Genomic DNA, 23,784 nt, shown 5'->3' on the forward strand with positions numbered 1-23,784 from the left:
ACATGCCATCTGGACTTTGATTGTGAAATACGTGCCTTCTGACTTTTATTTTGAAAATTGGTCGCCGACCAATCAGCATTACGTAAACACTGTCCTTGAGAGGGAGAAGTAAAGGGGGCCTAAGTTAATTGTTTTTTCTGTCAAGGCGAAATTTAGTTGTTTATTTGGCTCAAAATGTCAGTGAAACATGCTCTCGGTCGGGGGTTGGAGCTGGCGAGGTCAGTTTTCCAGCTGGGTCTCTTCAAACCAGCCGGCCGTGTGGCAGCGAAGTTCCGCGGTGAGCGACTGCGTGTGTCCCGGCCGACCCGCACCGTTCAGCCGCAGACCTTCTTACCTGGCCGGTACCGCTTCTTCCGCCTGTCTCTCAGCGGGCTGGCCGCCCAGCTCCAGTCCGGCGCTGTTAGGAGAGTGATTGGGGTTGGTTCACCCAGGAACAGGGCTGTTTTCCTGGCTTTTGGGGTGGGTTTAACCCTGATTGAACAGCAGTTGGAGGAGGACAGGACAAGCGTTGCTGTGTGTCAGAAGATACAGGTGACCACAGCATCCCAGAAGAACACAACAATGACTACAGTTGTATATCAAATGATGATGATGATGATCATTGAGCATTCCTGTAGCTCAAACAGTAGAACATGGTTATGGGTTTGATTCCCAGGGAATGCATGAACTGAAAAAAAATAATATTCTTTGAATGCAGTTGTGAGTGTCTGTCTCTCGTTATATTTGTTAAATTAATCCTCTGGTACTGTTAATCTTTTTTATTAGTATTTAAATGAAATTATTTGTCTATATTTTAGTTAGGTCATGTTTTTTATATAATATATATATATATTTTTATGGTACTTCACTTTTTGAGCATGGACCTAAAAATGAAATTTCCAACTTAAACGGTCATCGTTATTGCTTTAGAGCACAGCCTGAACTGAAGTTTGGTCTCTTTTTAAATATGTCACTTGGCAGATTATTGCTGAGGTGAAAAAAGTTTTAAAAAGTGAACTTGAGTACGTTTTACTCTAAAACTGTGTGAAATTTACTGAATGTTTCCAATAGATGAAAAAAATTACCGAACTGTGCCAGAGGGTTAATATAATATTACATTTCATATTCCTTGTTAGACATAATTAAATGCAATTGGTAAAATAGTGAAGGAAATGAAGTTATTAAACTAAACCGGTCATTAGTTGTTATAAACTACTTAGAAAAGTACTAAAGACTACCATAGTAATTTCAGGTTTTTACATGCCATCATTGATAAAATTATTTATTGCGTCAGATTACTAGTTCTGGCAAACAAACAGAAACAAAAAATTATTCTCTTCTAGCTTGCTTCCTAATCTAGCTGTCTAATAAACCTGGTTTTGTAAATTACAAATAATTTTTGCTCTTTGATGAATTGCATTTGTTCCTCTTTTGTAAGTCGCTTTGGATAAATGGATATAATTGTAAATGTACTTTAAATTTAATTTAACCTTGTCAGTTTTGTAATTAAATAGGTTTAACCACAAGTACATATGCAAACGGTATGCAGAGAGTATGTAAATATATGCAAATGACATCTTATCAATTACATCTGTAATCCATTATATTTTGTCTGCAAGTGCATGCATTTCTTAGGAATACAACTTACCCATTCTATTTTTATTTTATTTTTAATCTGGAAAAATTATCCTGCTACAAAAACATTGCAAGTGTGTTTCAACTGCAATTACATTTTTATTTACATGTTCATTTGAATTTTTTTCTCACAATGTAGGCCGTATTCACTAAGAAGAACTTCCAGAGCCCGCTGAAGCCCTTTACCTCAGGGTACAAGTTGGAGGACTATGTCACTGGGAAACAGATCGGGAAAGGTTGCAGTGCAGCCGTGTATGAGGCAGCGGCTCCGTTCGCGGCCCCTGCGGAGAGAGAGAAGTGTTCACTGGTGGACCTGAACCAGAAGGAAACTGGCAATGAGAAATCAGGGCCGTTCCCTGCTACACCCAGCTTTCCTTTAGCTATGAAAATGATGTGGAACATTGGGGTGAGAAGTAACAGCATTTTAGCATTATTAATTCTATTTTGGAATGGAGAAATTCTTTTGCATTTTGTGTAGAATAAATATAGAGTATTCCAGAATACATCAACAGGTTTTTCTAATGGCAGACTGAACATTTGATACTGTCCTGTAGGCTAGTTCATCAAGTGACGCCATCCTTCGCTCTATGTCTATGGAGTTGGTTCCTGCATGTCCACGTGCTTTATCCAAAGAGCAAGAAGAGATTGCTTTGGATGGGTGAGTTTGTATGTGAACTTTAGCAGTACAACATGGCCTTAAAGTACATTGAATCATTGCCAGTGGCTTTGCTATTTTTACAGGCACTTTGGAACAGTGCCTAAACGGCTGACCGCTCATCCCAACGTGATCACAGTGTACCGGGCCTTCACCGGGGAGGTCCCGCTGCTGCCTGGAGCTCAGGAGGAGTACCCTGCTGTCCTGCCTGCCCGACTCAATCCACTGGGTTTGGGCAGGAATCGAACACTGTTCCTGGTCATGAAGAAGTGAGGAAGCACTCTGCTAATAAAATACAAATAAAAAAGTAATAATAATTAATTAGAATAGCAATAAATATGATTTTATTTATTGATTATAAAAATATATTTATTATGAAATTATGGTAAATAAATAGTATACAAATAATTTTTTTTAAATAATTAATAAGAAATAATTATATTTATTTTCATAAAAATATTATTATAAAAATTATAATTAATAAAACAATAAATAGCAAATAAGAATAGTAGTAATAATTATATGTAAATATACAATTATATATTAGTAAAATAAATACTAAAACATTATAATTGTTAATAATGAACACAATTATTAATAGTTATTTACATCAAAATATTTATACAAAATTAAATGACATTACAATGAATTATAGCAGTAATAATTATATTTATTAAAATATTATATTTATAAAATACTAAAACAATAAGAATAATAATTCATCATAATTATTATATTTATTTATTATAGAATTTATTATTAAAAATAATACAATAGTAATAATTATTATATTTAATATGTATTATAAGTATGCATTATTAAAATAATAAATACATTAAATAATTATTATATTTTATATATTATTTTATATATATATATATATATATATATATATATATATATATATATATATATATATATATATAAATAAATATAAAAGATCCAGTGAGATACAAGTTTTTGCAGGCCTTTAGACTCATTTTCTGATGAATGGTGGTTGTGGTCATTGTTTTATCTGATAAATCTCTTGATGCGCCTGTGCTGTAGTTACCCATACACCCTGCGGCAGTCCCTGAAGGTGTGTGAGCCAGACCCGATGCAGGCCTCTCTCATGTTGTTGCAGCTGCTGGAAGGGGTGGACCACCTGTGCAGACAGGGCATCGCTCACAGAGACCTCAAATCAGACAATGTGCTCCTGGAATATGACGGCAGTAAGAGTCTCCAGTGTAGACTTGCAGTATTGTGCCAGCGTTAGGTAAATGCTTCAATCATGCTGTTACGTGTTTTTATTTATTGTAAAGCCGGGTGTCCCAGACTGGTGATCACTGACTTTGGGTGCTGTCTGGCTGAGGATTTTGGCCTCAAACTGCCCTTCAACAGCTGGTGGATCAACAGAGGGGGAAACTCCTGTCTAATGGCACCTGAGGTGAGAAACTTCAGGAATTACTCTTGAAACATGACATGTCAGCTAAGATGTTAGACCAGGGCTGCATTTATTTGATCAAAAATGCATGATATGTAATTATGCTAACTTTACTTGATCTTCTAGGTGGCCACAGCAGTCCCAGGTCCAGGGGTGACGATTGATTACAGTAAAGCAGATGTGTGGGCCGTAGGGGCGATTGCTTATGAGCTCTTCGGTCAGCCAAACCCCTTCTACGGCTCAGAGGGGCTGGAGAGCCGCAGTTACCAGGAAAGACAACTCCCTCCACTTCCTGCTGATGTTCCTGCTGATGTTCAGCTAGTTGTGAAGCTCCTGCTACACAGAAACACTCGCAAGGTATATCCTATAATCTATCTATATCTATGTGTGTGTGTGTATATATACGTATATATATATATATATATATATATACAGACCCTTTCCAAAAAATTAGAATATCATGGAAAAGTTTATTTCCATAATTCCATTCAAAACGTTAAACTTCCATAGATTATAGATTCAGGGCCCACAACTTAATGATTTCAAGTATTTAGTTGTTTATTTGTACATAATTTGGGCTTCCAGCTCATAAAACCCACGAAAACAGGATTTCAAAAAATTAGAATATTACATGAAATCACACAGTAATTACACAGTGATACCATGGTCATTGAACCAGGTTTTGGTTCTTTTGGCAGTGTGGGCAGGTGCAAATCCTGCTGGAAAATTAAGGAAGCATGAAGTGCTCTGAAAATTATAACAAATAAAGGCTTGAAATATCTCACTTTGCATGTAATGAGTCTATATAATATATTAGTTTCACCTGTTAAGTTGAATTCTTGAAATAAATCAACTATTTGATGATATTCTAATTTTATGACCAGCACCTGTATATACATATGATTTCAGAGGGGTTCACGTACATTGGAGAAAAACTGAATGGTCCTAAAATGTTTTTTTTTTTTTTTTATAATATTATAATCATGTAGTTTTTGGTTTCAAAAAGCAAAAATAAAATGTTACAATAATTTCTGCGTATCAGTTATTTGACTGTATCAATAAAATTTGAAATGTACCCATAGAAACTCATCATCACTTCAGACTTGACTAAGAACTCTGACCTAGAGGATAAACCTGTTCATTACCTGATTTCTGTAGCACATTTAAGTAATATTTATATTTTCTTCACTCGTTTCCAGCGCCCCAGTGCACGTGTGGCCGCTAACGTTCTTCACATCAGCCTGTGGGGCAAGCGTGTCTTGGCCAGCTTGGATCGGGCCAGAATGGATAAAATGATGGACTGGCTGCTGTGCCAGTCTGCTGTGGTTCTCCTGAAGAGTCGTGGACCCAGTGGAAGCTCTGTGGAAACTGAACTCCAGAGATCCTTCCTCGCCAACATAGACCTGGAAGACGTCCGCACCGCTGTCAGCTTCCTCATGTATGGACAAGAGCAGTGGCAATCTCCGCTCATGCACTACCCTGAACTATAGTGTGTGTGTGTGTGTGTGTGTGTGTGTGTGTGTTTACTGTAGAAACCAGCACAGCTGATTACAAAGTGATTTTTACAAGCTGTTCCTTTCATTTCTTTCTGTAGACTGTGAAAGCACTTTAACTTTTATGTCTATCACTGACATATTTTGAAATTATGACAATTTATGCATTTGCACTTTTCACTATATATAAGAATACTTTATGCAGTTTAGAACACTTTAGAATAAACATATCAGCATAATAACCACACTGACTCAAACCAAGTACAAACTCATGCATAATTAATAATGCATTATCATACACAGTGTATCACAGCATTCAGGATATTGCTTATGAGAAATCAGGCAAATAAATGCAGAATACATTTAAAAAGTTGATGCATTTCTGACAGGATATTCAATGTGAATTTGATATTATCCTTGATGACTGATTGTGTCATGAAACATTGGTGTTGTTTACCAGAGTGGAGTTGTTTGGAGAGCTTGAAAAAATGTTTGGGATTTGTGATATGATTTGAAAAGGAAAGGCAAGTTTTTATGCTTTGATAAGTTCACTATGACAGTATTTTAAATAACATGTTCAGATAAATTGTTCAATAAGACCAGGCATTGTGCATTAAAAGTAAGTAGAAGAGTGACTTTTAAATGCATGTTGACTTTATAATGTATATCCTGGAAAGAAGCCAAAAAGAAGAGTTTGAATAATATGGAAATATGTACTCTTGTCTTTTGCAATGTGGTAATAAAACAGTTTGGTGATTGATTGGTTATATTTGATGAGTTTTTAAAAGCATGTGTACATACACTGCATTATATTATCATTGTAATATTTGCATTACTTTTGGATAAAATGGCAAAGGCATTTCCCAAGAAGCATGGGCATATTGCTCCAGTCCTCCTGTGAATTAAGTATGCAAAGGCTACTACATACTGCATTCCTAGTAGGAATAGTATGGCAGTATTTAATTGCGACAACACACACACACACACACAGAGTGATCCAGCCCCTGTATCACGCCAGAGGCTAAAGTTCATTCTGAATCCCCTGAACTAAAACTGGCAGATACAACTCTGCATTTACATATTTGCGAAACCTTAACCTTCAAACGGACTATTAAGCTCAGTTGATTGCACAGCTGAGTTGTTGCATTGCATTTTTCGCCAATTTCTGCACGAGTTCGTTTCATGCGACGCTAAACATGTTTTCTTCAATCAAAATTGCTACTAAAACTCGAGTAATCTTTGGTGGCTCTCAAGTTTTTAAAACGTGTGCTTCTCAGAGAGTCATTAAATGGGGAAACGTTGACGGGAATCAGAGCAGTGTGTCTTGCACACGGCGAATGTCCGGGAAAGGTTTCAATGTCCCACCGAGCGCGGAGTTTGTGGCGAGAGTCAGCGGGATCGCGACTATGTGCAAACTACCGTTTCAGGAAACAGCGGACGGGCTGGACGCGGCGTTTGTCGGGGTTCCTATCGACACCGGAACATCCAACCGTCCCGGTGCAAGGTATACTGTACATTAATCCATATTCATGAGTGTTGCTAAAATCCATGTGACAGTTTTTGGGTTGTATAATTGTATATTATCATAAGGCAAGCACCCACACAAACATTTAAAAACAAACATTTGTATGCATGTGTGGCTGTGTGTGCAATGCATGTGTATATATGTACACGCATATACACAGACATGTACACACACACATATATGTAATATAAATATAATAATATATTTCCAATCAAGCTGTAAAATAATGCAGAACGTGTGAAAATATCATTTAAAAGTATGTATGATACTTAAAATGCTAGCTATGAAATTAGTATTGTTTTCCAAAAATGTTTAAAATAGCCTTTCCACCACTGAATGTCATTAAACATAATACATAATTTGTGACGTGGAGGAAATGTTCATTATTTATTTTCCATTTATATAAACCTAATATCCAGTGAACAAAAATGAGTCTCTTTTACTCTACAGATTTGGTCCGAGGCACATCAGGGCAGAATCTTCTATGTTAAGGCCATTCAACGGCTGGACAAGAGCGGCCCCGTACGAATCACTAAGAGTGGCAGACATCGGTGACATTAACGTCAATCTTTATGACCTGAAGGACACATGCAAAAGAATACGTGAGGGATACCGTAAAATTGTGGCCACAGGGTGCATCCCGCTTACACTGGGTGAGAGAACAGTTTCAATATGCAGGAATACTCAGATCAGTGTTAAATCTACTCTAAATATGTATGTTACTTCCCCTTTTCAACTTGTCTTGGATTCCCAGGAGGTGATCACACAATTGCATACCCGATTCTTCAGGCAGTTGCTGAGAGGTTGGTGCACACTCAGCAGGCCTCCCTCAGAGTTTACATTACTAACTTACATTTAGTCTGAAACATTGCTGTTTCTGCTGTTCAGGCATGGTCCAGTGGGCCTAATACATGTGGATGCCCATGCGGACACTAGTGACATGATTCTGGGTGAGAAGATTGGCCACGGGACCCCTTTCAGGCGCTGTGTGGATGAGGGTCTCTTGGACTGCAAGAGGGTCGTCCAGATCGGGCTTAGAGGGCCGAGTTATTCTCCAGATAATTATGAGTGGAGCCGAGCACAGGTATCAGGATTTTATATATACAGTGCTATGCATAAGTTTAGACACCCATGCTAAAGTTGACTAAAAAGAGGAATAAAAAAATCATCTTTTGGAAATTGAACTTAATGCCTTAATTAAAAAAATTAGGAAAAATCCAACCTTTAAGGACACCAGTTTTCTTTGTGAATGAATAATGTATCGTAAATAAAATGTTCTTCCTTAAAATACAGGGTGCATAAGTCTGGACACCCCTATATTAAATTCCCATAGAGGCAGGCAGATTTTTATTTTTAAAGGCCAGTTACTTCATGGATCCAGGATACTATGCATCCTGATAAAGTTCCCTTGGCCTTTGGAATTAAAATAGCCCCACATCATCACATAGCCTTCACCATACCTAGAGATTGGCATGGAGTACTTTCCATAAGATCATCTCTCAATGCAAATCAAACCAGCTATTAGGCTAACTGAAATAAAACCATGCCAATCTCCAGGTATGTGTATATATATATATATATATATATATGTATATATATATATATGTGTGTGTGTATATATATATATATATATATATATATATATATATATATATATATATTCAATTAATTATATATATATATATATATATATATATAATTCATTTAAATATATATATATATATATATATATATATATATATATATATATATTTTTTTTTTTAATTCATGTAAATATAATTTATTTAATTGGTAAATTAATTAATTTATATTTACTAATTTATAACTTGATATATATATATATAATTGTATGCATATTTTATTGTGTATATATATATATATATATATATATATATATATATATATAATTATTTAATTTATTAATTAACTATTATATTATTAAAATATTTTTTTAAATTAAGCAGATTATTTTTAACCTCCTTGATCTAGAAAGATATACTGTATATACATATATTTCCATACACATACATATTACATACACATATACATATTTATATATTTATTTATATATACATTTAAATGTATTTTAATTGACTTTTTTGTTCTTTCCAGGGTTTCCGTGTAGTCGAGGCTGTGGAGTGCTGGCACAAATCTCTTGTCCCTCTCATGGAGGAGGTTCGCTCACAGATGGGAACCGGACCTGTCTATCTCAGCTTTGACATAGACGGTCTGGACCCTGCATACGCTCCCGGGACAGGAACGCCCGAGATTGCGGGTCTCACACCCATTCAGGTATGTCCATCAGAGATGCTCAATCAAGCTCCTGGAGATCTGCAACTAATCAAACTCCCCAAACCAGCTAAAGAAGGTCTTTGGGTTCGCTTGATGACAATCATACATTTACAAGTATGCATATAAATATGACTAAAGAATGTACACTAGAAATATATAATCTGTGACAAATAAGTATCTAGGATGAATCTGCACACTTTTACATTTATGCATGGATACATATTTCGAATATCTATGGGGGTAAATTGATGCCTAAACCATTGAAAATGGACAGACTAAAAGTCACAAATAGATATTACAACTTGTAAACACAAAACACAATCTACAAATAGATTAAAAATCCGCAAACAAAGTCCTCATGATCCGCAAATGTAAAACAAGATCTACAAATAGATACAAAGTCCTCAAACAAACTCTTTGTGATCCACAAATATAAAGCATGATCTACAAAAAGATTAAAAATCCACAAATAAACACATCCTGATTCACAAATAGAAATCAGTGACTTGTACTTGAAAACCAGAATTTGAATGAATGTAAAGTGACTTGTTAGCAGGTGAAGATCATGTTCTGTTTGTAGATTGTGTCACATTTGTTTTCAGAATTCTGGCACTATTGTTTCGCTGTTGTGACAAAATAATGCCATAATCATTGAAAATGAAGAGACTATGAGTCAAAAATGCATATTACAATTTGTAAACACAAAACAAGATCTACAAATAAATTTAAAATCTGCAAACAAACTCCTCATAATCTGCAAATGTAAAACAAGATCTACAAATAGATAAAAAATCCACAGACTCTTCATGACATACAAATATAAAATGTGATCTACAAATAGATTTAAAATCCGCAAACAAACTCTTTATGATTCACAAATAGAAATCAGGGACTTGTACTTGACAACCAGAATTTGAATGAATGCAAAGTGATTTGTCTGCGCATGAGGGTCATTATTTGTTTGTAGATTGTGTTGCATTTGTTTTCAGAATTTTGGCACAACTGTTTTTCCCATTAAAAAATCTACAAATGCCCTCCTCACAATTTGCAAACAAACACAGTCTAACTTGTATTTTCAAACCACTGTAAAAATACATTCTTACACATTCTGTGCAAAGCTCAGCATGCAAGTGTTGAATCTGTGTTTGCAGATCACAGGGCATTCACAGATCCCTCTGCACACGTCTACAGATCTTTTTGGCACTATCTTTCCGCAGAGTGTGTGACTACAATCCACACGTGTAATCAGCCAATCAGGGGTATTGCTTCAATGTGATGTCACGCCCCCTCAATAAGCCCTTTTCAAAATAAGAGTCGACACTTCTCGGATGGGTGGGCTGGGCTCACTGCCATTTACCGTTGCCGGTGTTGTAGCCTACCGAAATCCGACTCCCCGGACAAATCGCACTCCCCCTCGCGTGCACGCGCAAGCGAGTTTAAATGCACTTCCTTTGCTATATCCGTTTATCGATCGATTTTCCACACAGCAAGCACCCAGATCCTGCATGGAAGCTTTGTCTACACTTAAATAAATTAACAGAAAGTGAACTAGTGTGGATAAAAGATGCAAAAAACAAACACAAACAAACAAAAAAACATGGCAGATCGATTCAAACTATAAACTTGTACGGGTAAGGAATAAAGCTACCAGCTATCAAAACAAAACTGTTAATTTCACTTAATTTAACTGAACTTATCGTTTGTGTGTTAAACACGCTGTGGTTCATAGGAACATATTGTATTAGGCCTACTCCCCCCATTGCACATGAATGCTATTAAAAATAATAATATTTAACCTTTTTTCACAAAGATAGGCTTTAAGAGTTCATCAAATACATATTGTGTGTGTATATATATATATATATATATGAGGAAAATACCTGTCTTTTTGTTTGTTTGTTTTTTGCTTAATTGCGTCTTAAAAATAGAAATGAAACAAAATAGAAAATGTAACAAACAATTATTAGTGATAATTGACACATCTTACATAGCTTGTTATGGATATACAATTAAAATAGCTGGAGCAATTGCTTTGCGGTCAGGTGCCCTTTTTTAAATAAAAATAAAACTGCTAAAAAACAAGATGGGTTTAGCAGGGGGACATACTAACCTAAACTGACACACTATTCAGTACTGGTAATGTGTGATTGGGATGTAGCCAAGATCCCACACTCAGGGTTGAGCAGCTCTTAGACTTTGCACATATTAACAGTAGGTTTGCTTGAAGAATAATGTCTTTTGAAATTTTGCTTTCAGGGTCTGGAAATCATCCGAGGTTGTCGAGGTCTTAATCTTGTCGGTTGTGATTTGGTTGAGGTTTCTCCACCTTATGACACCACAGGTACTGTATTACATTGGGTAAATAAGTCATTTAAGATGAAATTCATTTCATTAATGCGGAACGTTTTCATTTCTCATTCTGTTTGATCTGTTTTTCATAGGAAACACTGCTTTGACTGGTGCTAACCTCCTTTTTGAGATGCTGTGTGTCCTTCCGAATGTCAAATACTATTGATTGCTTTATTTTTCTAAGATGATCGTGAAATGTCCCAGGTAATTGCACATTGTCAGAAAATGTACATGATTTATGTACAAAATTGGCATTCAAATTATTTTCAGCAACAAATACCTTTATTTGAAGTAGCAAAACAATGTCGTACCATCACAATTTATGATAACAATAACCGTTGATGTTTATGAATTGTGGGGTGAAATTAAATTATTTCTTTTCACAAAAATTATGGAAATAAAACATTTCATGTTTATTTGATATAGTTTTAAAACAAATTTTTAATAGATTAATAAATAAAACGGATTATATAATAACATGATACAGTGTCAATATTTTACACCACAGACATGAAATACATTTAGTCATACAGAGTTAATACAGTAAGCCATGAAAATTTGGCATGATTTAATGCTGACTATCTTAAATTTAAGATATTTACCAGTGCATCGCAAAACATATAATAAAATGCTAATATAGTACAATGGCACCAATACCGCATTATTAATTATAAAGTATAATGAATGTTCATTGAACACCATATGACATAAAGTAATATTACTCCTCACTCAGATTGCGTCAGTAATGGAAGACTTCATACAGGAGTGGATTTAACGCACCCACAACTTTCTGTGCATATGTGATAGATAATCAAACAAATACATTACCACTAAAACGGCCTTCCACAGCTAACATGAAATGCATAGTACAAGATACTATCAAGTGTATTATTATTTCTTCTCTACGTACTGTTGAGAATATTTTTTGCATGCCACAGCACATCTTTAATGAAAAAACGCAACTGGAAATCTGGCACTATAAGTCATTATAATGTTTACCTGCTCATTTGTTAGCTGCACTATATAGCTGAATGTGACTGGTAAAGGTCAATAAAGAGCTTTACTTACACTATCCATCTGGTAACTTCTCAAAACTTATATTTTTAGAGACACAAACCCATATGACATCTTTACATAGACATTTAATATAATCATGTAACTATTTACACCTTGTGACTGAAACACAGCTCATATTTTACAGGTATTGCTGTAAAGTCGTGCCAGTTTGTGTTAAAGTTTCTAGCACAAGTATCGGCATTTGACAAAGAGCTGCAGTACTTACAGTACAGTACTTAATTTGTTGAATGTTTATGTGAACAAAATAAAAGACTCAAATTTGTAAAAGCTATATTGTTTGTAATGTTCAAATTATTTAAAATGTTTAAAATGGCACTTTTGGCCAATTTGAATTCTAACAAATAGAAATTAAATGTCTCAAAGTCGCCCAAGTATTTTATTTTAATTCTATTTTGCCCTAAAATTAATTTTTGGTAAGGAATTGCAAGTAAAAAAAATTTTTTTTAACACTTGAAGGTTAACATTAGTTAATGCAATTAGTTATTAGTTGATGGATTAGGCATCAATATAATAATAATAATGAATCACTATTTTCACATGATAAAAATGTTCATATATGTGCTGTAAAAATGTACATTATCCATGATCAATAAATGCTGTTAAAGTATTTGTTTGTTATTTCATTTATTGCATTAACTAAAGTTAATGTATAGAAAAATCGTACTGTAAAATGTAAGCAAAAAGTTACTTTCTTGATTAAAGGGGTTAAATTAAAAGGGAAAGTGTCTCTTAAAATTGTAAAACATAAAAATTCACAGCATTGTCATGAGTAAACATAGTTATGACTAAAAAGTCTACAGTGTTCATGTTTGTTATGCTACTTTTTGTTAGCTATTTTAAACTAGCAGCATGTTGCAATGTTGTTTGTGGAAATGAAATGTCAAAAATTGAAAGCTAGGATAGCTGTATCAATATTTTGCCTCTCAACCAACAACCTTTGAAATAAATACAGAAGACCCAAACTGACTGTAAAGCCCTCCACTAGAGCAGCTAAAGTAAATATGTCCCAAGAAATCAGAAACAGCATCCGTGTCGATTCAAGTACTTCCGTTCCTCCACACTGCTAAACTAATGTAACTTCTGCAAACTCTTATGTATAATCGTCTCACGATCATCTGCGCTCTGAGCAGCATCAAGTCTGATTTCGCTGAGGCCTTTGGTGCAGCTGGGTTATTAGCTCTAGCAAAAGCATGCTAGCTTCCATGAGGCTTTATTTATTGACAGTGATCTTATCCAGACCGGGCCAGGCTGGGACGTAGTACCGGGGCAGAGTCCCTTCCATCAGTCGCTCCATCCAGAGCCCGAGTCGATCCAGTTTGTGGTGGATCTGAAGAGTTGTGGATCTGGAGCGCGTGATGCCCTTCCTGGATCGGGATCCTCCTCCTTCCTCTTCCGGCTTGCTATCCAAGTCTTCACCTGTGTAGACTGGCTTGAAAAGACACAGGTATTTCTTATGGCCGTTGAGGGCTAGAACGTACCCCGTGTAATCTGCTTTGCGGCCGGACACCTCGTCCTCGTCCGTGTCGATCTGCACGGCGTCCTGAGCGTACTCCAGCACAGCAGTCATCCATTCACCGTGTTTATCCACATTCAGGAAGGAGAAGTGTAGCGTCAAACTCCTGCGGGGAAAAGGAAACATTGAGAGCGTTTAAATGTACGTTCTTAAACCGAATATGCTTTAATAAGCCGACAACACGTGTGGTCATGTAAATGCATTATAAACCAACGTGGAATAATTGTTTAAACGTGGAATGAACCAATCGACACAGCTAGATTTTTGCTCATTACCCCGATTTCGCCCGGCATGTAAACACCGCCTTCTGTTGGCTTATTGAGCGAATAAATATAGTAAACAATAGGATAAAAATGACACATTATTTCCACTTAGTATGTATTGAAAGGAAAGCACATACTCTCACACACACTCGCACAGAAACGTGTTGTCAGTTTCATCAAGATTCTCTCTCTCTCTCTCTCTCTCTCTCTAATAACTGCATTAGTCTCTACCATCAATGGCTCAAGCCTTTTTTTAGACAATGTAACTGCAAATGTATGGCATGTATGAGGGCTCACCCTGTGAATGAATAAACTTCCTTGGCAAACTTGCTGAGCAGGATGTTCTTCGTGGCATCAGTAAGTACCAGAACTACATTGATGTGACCCGGCCTCAACTTCACCAGGTTACTGGTGTATGTGATGTCGGTTAACTCTGTCACCTCCACGAAGTTCTTCTTTGGTGGACGACTGCTTTAAAAAAGTAAAGTGAAAAATAGAATGAGAAGTGATATGATCAAGTAAAGTAGGAAAGCATCTATATAAAAATTCTGGCCTATAAGCAGATAATTATGTTTATGTTATGGCTGTTATTAAAATTCTATACTTATTTTAGTATGCAAATTTTATTCAGTGAAAATATAATGAGTACAAAAATAAAAATCAATTTTAAATGCTATATTGCTGTATAGGCTGATATTCAAATTTTATATTTCTTTTACTATAGAATCTTTTTTTAGTCATTTAGATGCAATGAGTGACAAAGTTACAAAAATCTATTGTTTTAAGTGATTTTAAGCATCACAACATTATAGAGTACAGTATGAAATGAATATTAATTTTCAAATCTGCTAAAGATTACGGTTAATCTTCGGTTATAATCATATACATATTATGAATAAATTCTATAAATAATGTAAATGTAAAAATAAGGGAAATTAGCTTAATTATAATTATATATCTAAAATTGAACAATATCAATAATAAAATCTTTAATGTCATCCAATAAACAATATGATACTTAGAAATGTTGCATTATTAAAATAGATTAAGTTCTGTGGAATGATTTATTCAAACATGATATACGAGAGAACCTGGATGTGTTGGAGGAGTTTGGTGAACCGTTCTCTGTCTTAGCAGTCTCATTTGATTTTGCTTTGGGCTGTTTTTCCTCACTTGAGTCACTGAAAATGGAAACAGTAATGTTGAATGTCTCTGCATTTCCCGTCTAAACACACATCAAAATTAAGAAAGCAATAAATCTCACCTAAAAGCTTGAATAACTACTGTGCCAAATAAAATAAAAAGTGCAGAGAATAATAAAGACATAAGGGGCATCATCTCACGCCTGCAAAAGAAAGAAAATTAACTTTGATATAGAACATTAAATATCAAAATATTACAAATAGATGAGCATCTGCCACTAAGGGATATTTCTTAAAGTTTATCTGAGTTAGTAATCATAACCAAAGGGGGAGGAGCTTAGCGAAGGGTCAAATGGTGTTTTATTCTCTTACCAGTTATTGTGAAGAAGATCATCAATAATTTCAGACAAGTAGTCACATGCCGTGTAAATCCATCTTATTAAAAACATCTGAAAATAAATAAATGTACAAAAGTTAAACTATTGTAGGAAACTTGACTGATACAGCAAATTCAGAACACTATTTGGACATGGATCTCTACTGAAACATGCATGTAGGTCAGTGCTAATTGCTCAATTAAAGACGCTCCATGAAAAGCAAACCCTGAGAGACTCACCGAGGCGAACTCATTGTTGAGCTCTGGCAGAATGGCGTCATAGTTGAGGATGGAGGGATCCTTCTGCAGTCTTTCGAGTTCCTCCAGGAGCTTGTGTTTGTCCTCCTTACTGCCGTTCCATCCTCCCAAGATTGGCTTATACAGGATCTTACCAGCTTCATTACGCCTCTCCAGAATCACCACCTGCTTAACACACACACAATCTAAGCTGCTGACTTCTGTGGTCAGTGGCCAATTGTGGATTTTGCCAATATTGATGACTTTGATTGGAAAACCAATAACCAATTAACCGATTGGTCATTTTAATTAATGATAATATCAATGAAAACTTTCTATGTAAAATGTAAAGATTTCAGTGTAAAATAGTTCTGAACTTTATTACAAAATTAACTCTTTTACCGCAATAGACGGAATTTTCCAGCTTTCCGTGTTTTCCCTGTTATACGGTAGGGGGCGCTATTACACTTCTTCTGAAAGAGTCCTAAATCCACGGCTCAAAACACAGACAAAAAGGCGCAGGAACAAGCGATCAAAGCATTGCTTATGCACGTTGTGTCTTTGTAAAAAAAAACTTGATTTTCTCATTTTTGTTCAAAATGTTGCTTTTTTAATGAAACTTACCCTTATTCAAGTGTTGATAAAAAAAAAAATGCATGGAGCATTTATTTTGATATATGCATGTTCAGATAATCATGCAACAAAATATTCAAGGGGCCATGAAAGTTTTGTGAAAAGTATCAAAAATATTGGCGTGTATAGCAAATAAAATTGATTACAGTACATACAAAATGAACCAAACTATTGCTTCAAATAACACCACTTAATCTGAATGGAAACAGGTGAAACTTTAGCAATCATGTAAATCATGTAAAATCATGCTGTTGTGCGGGACTTTAATTGTGACGGCGCGGCAAACTTTTATTTTGATGGCGAAGAGAACAGGCTAGCCAGACCCTGAGCACACAGCGCTACCATTCTCCGTCTTCATTAGTTCATGATCAGTTTAACAGTCCTATCTAATACGTTATTAGATAGAACTGTTAAACAAAGAAAGTAAACGGTATACGAATAAGCTGGGTTAGACCCTACTCTGAAGTATAGAAGTTTAGTTCCCCTTTAAGCGGTTCCTATAACTAAAATCGTCCCCAGTTCCTGCCAAAAATCGTGTACTTCCTCCAATAGTTATAGGAACTATGAAAACGTTCCTCCGGTGCGAAAGCCCCTTAAACTGCATGGAGAAGATAAGGTCTACCTGTGGTGGTGTGCCGTCTTTGTTCTGTAGAAGAACATCACATAGAGGCTGCTGCCGTCGCTGGTAGACGTAAGCAAACCGCAATACATCATTAGTGTTCGCAGAGGCTAGTGAAAGGAACGCTTCATTTCCTGTGGTGAAGGACTCTTCCTCACCAGTGATGAGTAGAACGCAATATCTGTGGAAAAGACATCGCAGACCTTTGGAAAAGACATGTTGCACCAGAATAAATACTGATTTTTACACAGCCATCTTACTTCCTGCGTCGATGGAACTGTTTAACTGGGCAAAGCTCATCAAATAGCTTCTGGTTTACCAGGCGAGGGGCCATTAGGAACCTGTTGTTGGAGATGAACTCATCTATTATCTGCTTCTTCATCCCTTTAGCCTGAGGGAGAAGATAATCAATTGAAAGTCAGAGGTAAACACATTTATGTCTTCTCAAACATCTCATATGACCACCATTTTCCAAGCAAGGCATGCACCAGGGCCGGTTGCACCAGTAGGCTAGTTTTGACATGAAGGGGCACTAAGTTACAACTTACGCACTGCTAAATATATTTGCGTTGCACCATTAAACTTAGTTGAAACGCAACTCTACATATAAACTAAATACACTCCCCGGCCAAAAAAAGTCGCTGTTTAGATTTAAATAGGCAAACGCTTAAGAGTCTATGATTGGATCATTATTGCAGTGATTGTTATGTCTCTAGCATGTTATATGTTTGTCAGCAGTTCTTCTAACCCTAATTGATGAGTGTGTAGCTTTTCATTTCTTAAACAAGCATGTAGGAAGACACATCATGGCCATATTGACAATGTCAAGATTCATCAGGCTCAAACTGTGAAAGAATGGTTTGGAGGGAGCATGAAGAATAATTTTCACACATGAATTATCACCTTTGAGTTCAGATCTTAAATTCATTTAAAGTCTTTGGGATGTGCTGGAGAAGACTTTACAGAGTGCTGGACTCTTGCATTGGCAATACAAGACCTTTACCAAAAATGTATGCACCTCTTGATGGAAATAACATCACAACTATTGATTAAGTAGTATTGTATTTTAAAGAGCATCTTGCAGGTTAGAAGATCCAACAAGTCAATGTATAGAAAAATAATGTGAACTAGATTTTCTTTAAAAAAAATTATTATAAATACGCTACAGTGGCTTCTGGAGTCGTTTTTGTGAGAAAATTTTACTTCCGCATCTGAAAATGGGCGTGACGTAGCACGAGGGAGAGCGGTCGATTCAAACAACAGGGAAAAGTGGATCGCAATGACATTTCGGACGCTGAGGAAATTGTTGACGGACCACAGCCATACAATAGAGCTCGGGATCGTTGCGTCACGCCGCAATGCATTGTGGGAATCACGGTACGGAAGTAGATGTACTGTATAGTAGCGTATAGTAGGCATTAGGTAACGACCCGTTGATCATTTGGTCATTAATTTAGGTTATTTTTTGGAAAATGGTTCAGTATTGCTGTATTGTGAACTGCTGTAATCGGTCTCATGATCGACAGGGCAAACGCCTCATAAATCATATTAGTTTTCCCTATATGGCTTGGGTCGCCGCTGGTCGTCAACCGGACGAAAACAGTGGATTATTGCACGTATAATAAATAACTCCTGAAGTGTAACAAACCCACATAGACAAGCTTCGTAGCTCACAGAATCTGACAAGTGTGTGTGTGTGTGTGTGTGTGTGTCACCACTGATGCTTGGTTCACGGTGCGAACGATTGTTTTCTCCGCGTTTACTTTGTAGATCTGCAGATCTTGCACTCATCCATTTGTGAACTGCAAGTGAGCCTCCAGTGACAGGTTCTACTTTTCTAAAAGTGTCTACTTTTAGACAAACAATTCAAAACGAAAGAAAACAGACAGCTCTCTGCTTATGTAAGTTAATCCGTATGCAATTTGCATTTCTCTCTGGCGCGTTCACTTAACTTACAGCGAAGATCGCCAATCAGCATCGTCAACCTCATCTTTGCAGCCGACTGTGACAAAAAAAAAACATTTGTTTATTAAACAATTAAAATGTGTGTGTGAATGTTGTTGCCGAGGGCACAGGAAATTGTAAATCCGGCTCTGGATCGGAGGTGTAAGCGCTCACTCCACAGACCAGGTAGGAAAATATCAGGGAAACTGAGGCTTGATATTAGCCTACTCCAGACTTCATATGGATCGATTCGCCTATAATCTAATTTGTTTTTTAAGTAGCATTGTTTGGCTTCATTATTAAGTTTGTAAGTATACGGTATAGCCAACTTTTTTTGTCACGGCCCATAACTTTTTCTCTTTCTTTCTCGGTGCCGGTGGAGACCGGTCGGCTACGCTATTACTTTATTGCAAACGCTTCTGCGTTGCCTCTAAAATGGCCGCCGTTACCCACAATGCATCATTCCATAACGTCTACGCCCGAGCTCTATTATGAGCCTGCTAGGCTGCCAAGAGAGCAGGGACAGGCCAGGATTAATGTTAGACAGAACATATTGGAACTTACAATAACAGAAACTAAGCTTTGATCAGGCGTTTGTCATGCTCATTAATATCCGCCCAGACTAACGTTAGGTGATATAACTTAGTCTTAGCGGTTTCTCATCGAGAGACAGAGAGATATTTATTCCTGATACATTTTTTGTTCCATAGGTGCTTGTGTGGGAAATGCGAGGCAAGGTTTACAGCTGAGGAAAGTCAGTGTTGCAGGGAAGTGGATGCATACTGGGCCTTAGTGGAAAATGCCAAACTTCCATGGTTGCAGTTAGTGTTACTACAGTAAAGACATGGTGAATGTTGCTGATCTGTGGACACTGGATAGTTCGTTCATTCATTGCATGTTCATGTTTATTCCTGGTTTCCACCTCAGCGCTGTTTGATCCGTTAATAACGGAGAAATGTGAATATTTCTCACTAGATCTTGCAGCGATGTTATTACTAATGTGGCGAATTCAAATGCTTTATTTACTGGATCTCGCAGTTACAGTGTTGCTTGATCAGGCTCGCGCTGCACTGGTCCAAACTGATAAACGGTCCACACAAACACAATAACGAGTAGCTCAGTTTCGTTCTGCTTACATTGCGTTTGCCAGTTGTTGATGTTGTGCTCGCGCCTACATCCGGCGGGAGAACCCAAAGATGCGTGCACTGAAGGAACCGCACCAGCTCTGAGTCTCACCCGGTTCTTACTTCGGTATCCCATGTTGAACTCCATCATATCGCCGGGACGATAGCCTAATCCTCCGATCAGAAGTGAACGCTACACACGACCGCGTTTTCCGAAGCCGACGCGGAAGAGAAATCCCGTCTCTTCACCTGCACGAAAGATAGCACCGTCCTTTTTCTTGTTAGGAAACCGGTGTACTCGATGTCCTGACAGGCTGGAGTTTTTGCAAGCTCCACAAACACATAAATTTACCATGACGATGATAAATTGAAATACAAAAACTAGTGAAAACACACTGACTCACTTACTGAATACCAACCTATTCTGCACTGAGCTGCTGCAGAGCACAGCACACGTCTCCCTCGTGTGACGTAAAATGACGCGATGTTGAAAAAAAGCGGTTTGTACGAGCAGTCAACTTTATCTACTAAATTGGTGTCCTTATGTCGTTTTAAAACATTTTAAATCCTGCATTATCTTTTCATATGGTATTTTCATACACAGTTATATATTCATTTAGATTTTTTTTTTACCTGCAAGATGCTCTTTAAAGGAAACTTATTTTTAGGCAAAAAAAGTTAATCAAGGATAAAATGAAATCCATGGCATTTCCACGTAACAATGTATTTGAAGGCTGCTATTGGATCATTGAGGGTAAACATCTTATTATGTGACTATGCGTTACTTTACGGAGAGCTTACGACCTACTACCTACTTAAGAACAAATGGTGCAATCGAATAAAGTTCAGAGAAAGTTACAAATTAGCTAGTAGTTACTAAGCCTCTAGTGTGGACTCGTTCCAATTTCAGTAAGAACTTCCGAATGGCTGGTGCAACCCAACCCAGGACCTTTCAAATAAAAAGTTTGATACAAAATAAACTATAGAATGTTCCAAATAGCACAACTTAATCTCAACATAAACAGGTGAATCCATCAACTATATGTGTGGATTTATGCCAGTAACAGACTTCATTCAATCAATATGACCTACAGAAGTTAAAGGAACAGGTCTACCTGTATAATGTCTGCAGGCTTCTCCACGTCCTCTTTGAAGACAAGCATGGTTGGAGCGTAAGTGTTAATATTGAATTTTCTGAGCAGGTCAGCAGTCTCAGAAAGACCTTGATCCACATATCCAAACTGCACGTAATCCTTGTAGGCAAACGCTGTTAGCTATTGAAAAGTAATGGAAACAATCAGTCATTGGGTTACTGGAAGGAGTATTGGCAATTCTCGAGGTTACTAACCAACTTTACCTTGTAAAGCAGAGGAACCGAAGGCACTTGGTCAAACAGGAGAACGTGTGGCTTGTTCAGCTCATGCCAGCTCTTAAGAAACTCTTGGTTGTTCTTGTCTGTGACCTACAGACATCCATGAAGGAGATGTTTAAGACCAGATGAAGATGCAGACATTGGGAGTGAATGAGGATGTTCACTAACCTTTTCGACTAGTCTCTGTGGCAGCAAATCCTCTACGAACTGCATCAGGTGGCCCTTAACAACCGCATAATGAAAGAAAGACACTTTTCCATTGACAACTCCAAGAATGGATGGAGTCTGATGTGCGCCCAGGTGATTTGATAAACGCCGCTCGTAACCAACATCGACCACACCGATTCCAATCCCTAGAAATGAGAAAAAAATTTACTTGAAGGAACTCAGCTTAAACTCATTTTAACTCTAGTAACTCATTTCTAGAAAATCGACAACCTCTCACCCAGAGTTTCCAATTCCTGCACTGTTTCTTTCCAGATTGGCTCGATATGGATGCAGCTAAAGCACCAGTCTGAGGTAATCTTGATCAAGTAAGGCCTCCTGAAGCTGTCAGGCACAACTTCATTGACATACTGGTTGAAATGCAACGTGTACTTGCTGTCAGCAAAGTCCCGGCCACCCTTATTGTTGAAGGGAAAGTGGAAGAAAGACTCATCAAAGTAGAAGTTGTCATGAAAGTGGTGGAAACCGTAATGGCCGCGACCATACGGATGAGTGTTGTCTGTTTGTCCATAGCGATTGTAGCTGGCTCTCTTCTCCTCATTTGTTAAGATCTATGGAGTAACATGAAGTTAACATCAGCCTTACTTCTGACAACATGTAATCTGTTCGGAGTCTATATAAGCTGCAGTACCTCATAAGACTTTGTTATCTTGATGAACATGTCTTCTGCTTCAGGATTTTTGTTTTTATCAGGATGCCTGACAGTAGAAATGAAAGAGGACCATGGTGTACCATTCTTATTTAGACATTATTAAATTACTGTATAAGTATTACAATCTACAAAAAATAGCACTCTCACCATTCTTTGGCCAGGCGTTTGTACACTTTCTTGATTTCTGCTTGGCTTGCGCTTCTGGTGACTCCAAGAACCTTATATGGATCAAATTCTGCAGTGCTTTCCACCATAGTGTCTATCAGGAGCACGTAGACCATCATCACAGAGAGCAATACCACCACCATCCTCATCATGACCATGTGTTCTGCTGCCCAGAGACTATCACAATAATGACATTATGAAGGTTATTATGGAGATAGACTGGACTAGAGCAATCATTTTTGGTATTTGAAATAAAGCTAAAATAATATAAAATTATGAAAAACGTAAATTTAAAATGTTGCCTTAATTGACAAATGACTGAAAAAAAAACAAGTTTAAATAGAAGTAGCCTACTGAAATTACTACAACTAAAATAAAAGTTAAATATAAACTTACAAATTAATGAAATAAACAAAATTACTAAACCTAAACTATAATTAAAATAGGCCTACCTGAAAATATACAACTGAAAGCTATTACTCAATATTAATAAATATTTTAATAGTAGGCTATAAATAATATTAATATAAAACTGAATAGATCTATGAATAAAAAATATTCCTGATTATGGGTCTGTTTTTCATTTCATTTCAGTCTTCATTGACGAACTGCCTTCGTCTGCCACATCCCAAATAAACATACAAAATAACATGCGTATTAAAATAAAAGGTGTCCATTTCAAATACTGTAAGCTTTCATGCAATATACAGAAGTTTCTAATGGATGTCAGTGACACATGCTATAGTCGTGTTTAGACCATTACATAAAAACGCGACATAAAGCGCAATGAAAGGTAGAAGAAAATAACCAATTAAACGCGCTCTGAGGGCGATAATAACAGGACATGCAGTTACAGTAGAACGACCTCTGACGAATGTGCATTATCCAGCTAGCCTGTTAGCTAGCTCATGCATTTATCACGAATATGACATCAAAACGAGAGAAGACTATTAAAACATGAATGGATTATGAATATACCACTACGAATGGTGAGAGAAGTTCATCTATCCATCTGAGTGACGCTTTCATAAACCATGACACATGCGCATTAATATTAGCAGAGATTCATAGCGGCACATACTCACTCTCTC

The 23,784-nt window shown here is 36.8% G+C and overlaps 3 protein-coding genes across 4 annotated transcripts; 2 read left to right on the forward strand and 1 right to left on the reverse strand.

Annotated features, from left to right (window-relative positions):
- Positions 1-63: 63 nt before the first annotated feature.
- On the forward strand, positions 64-5,945 carry pink1 (PTEN induced kinase 1). The gene is made up of 8 exons (XM_084099392.1): positions 64-531; positions 1,754-2,020; positions 2,169-2,272; positions 2,356-2,538; positions 3,317-3,480; positions 3,571-3,695; positions 3,819-4,049; positions 4,892-5,945. The coding sequence occupies exons 1-8, from the start codon at positions 175-177 to the stop codon at positions 5,180-5,182; spliced, it is 1,722 nt and encodes a 573-aa protein (XP_083955518.1). The 5' UTR covers positions 64-174; the 3' UTR covers positions 5,183-5,945.
- A 256-nt stretch (positions 5,946-6,201) lies between these two features.
- On the forward strand, positions 6,202-13,035 carry agmat (agmatinase (putative)). 2 transcript variants are annotated; one of them, XM_084098507.1, is made up of 8 exons: positions 6,245-6,689; positions 7,161-7,363; positions 7,465-7,513; positions 7,599-7,794; positions 8,823-9,002; positions 11,259-11,343; positions 11,444-11,555; positions 12,553-13,035. In XM_084098507.1, exons 1-7 carry the CDS (start codon positions 6,382-6,384, stop codon positions 11,515-11,517), a joined length of 1,095 nt encoding a protein of 364 aa, XP_083954633.1. In that variant the 5' UTR covers positions 6,245-6,381; the 3' UTR covers positions 11,518-11,555; positions 12,553-13,035. The 2 variants fall into 2 exon arrangements, with proteins under 2 accessions (XP_083954634.1, XP_083954633.1); XM_084098508.1 differs by having other exon boundaries at positions 6,202-6,689; positions 11,444-13,035.
- dnajc16 (DnaJ (Hsp40) homolog, subfamily C, member 16) lies at positions 13,027-23,722 on the reverse strand (the record flags this gene model as incomplete). Its single annotated transcript, XM_084098506.1, is given in 16 exon segments — positions 13,027-14,047; positions 14,502-14,675; positions 15,296-15,385; positions 15,469-15,549; positions 15,719-15,795; positions 15,963-16,145; positions 17,215-17,392; positions 17,472-17,602; positions 21,395-21,553; positions 21,637-21,741; positions 21,820-22,004; positions 22,097-22,427; positions 22,508-22,574; positions 22,676-22,848; positions 22,850-22,870; positions 23,672-23,722. Coding segments are annotated over 16 exon segments (2,415 nt in total). The 3' UTR covers positions 13,027-13,638.
- Between the last annotated feature and the right edge of the window lie 62 nt (positions 23,723-23,784).

This window comes from Abramis brama (assembly GCF_963993115.1).
Source record: "Abramis brama genome assembly, chromosome: 22".
Classification (NCBI taxonomy): domain Eukaryota; kingdom Metazoa; phylum Chordata; class Actinopteri; order Cypriniformes; family Leuciscidae; genus Abramis; species Abramis brama.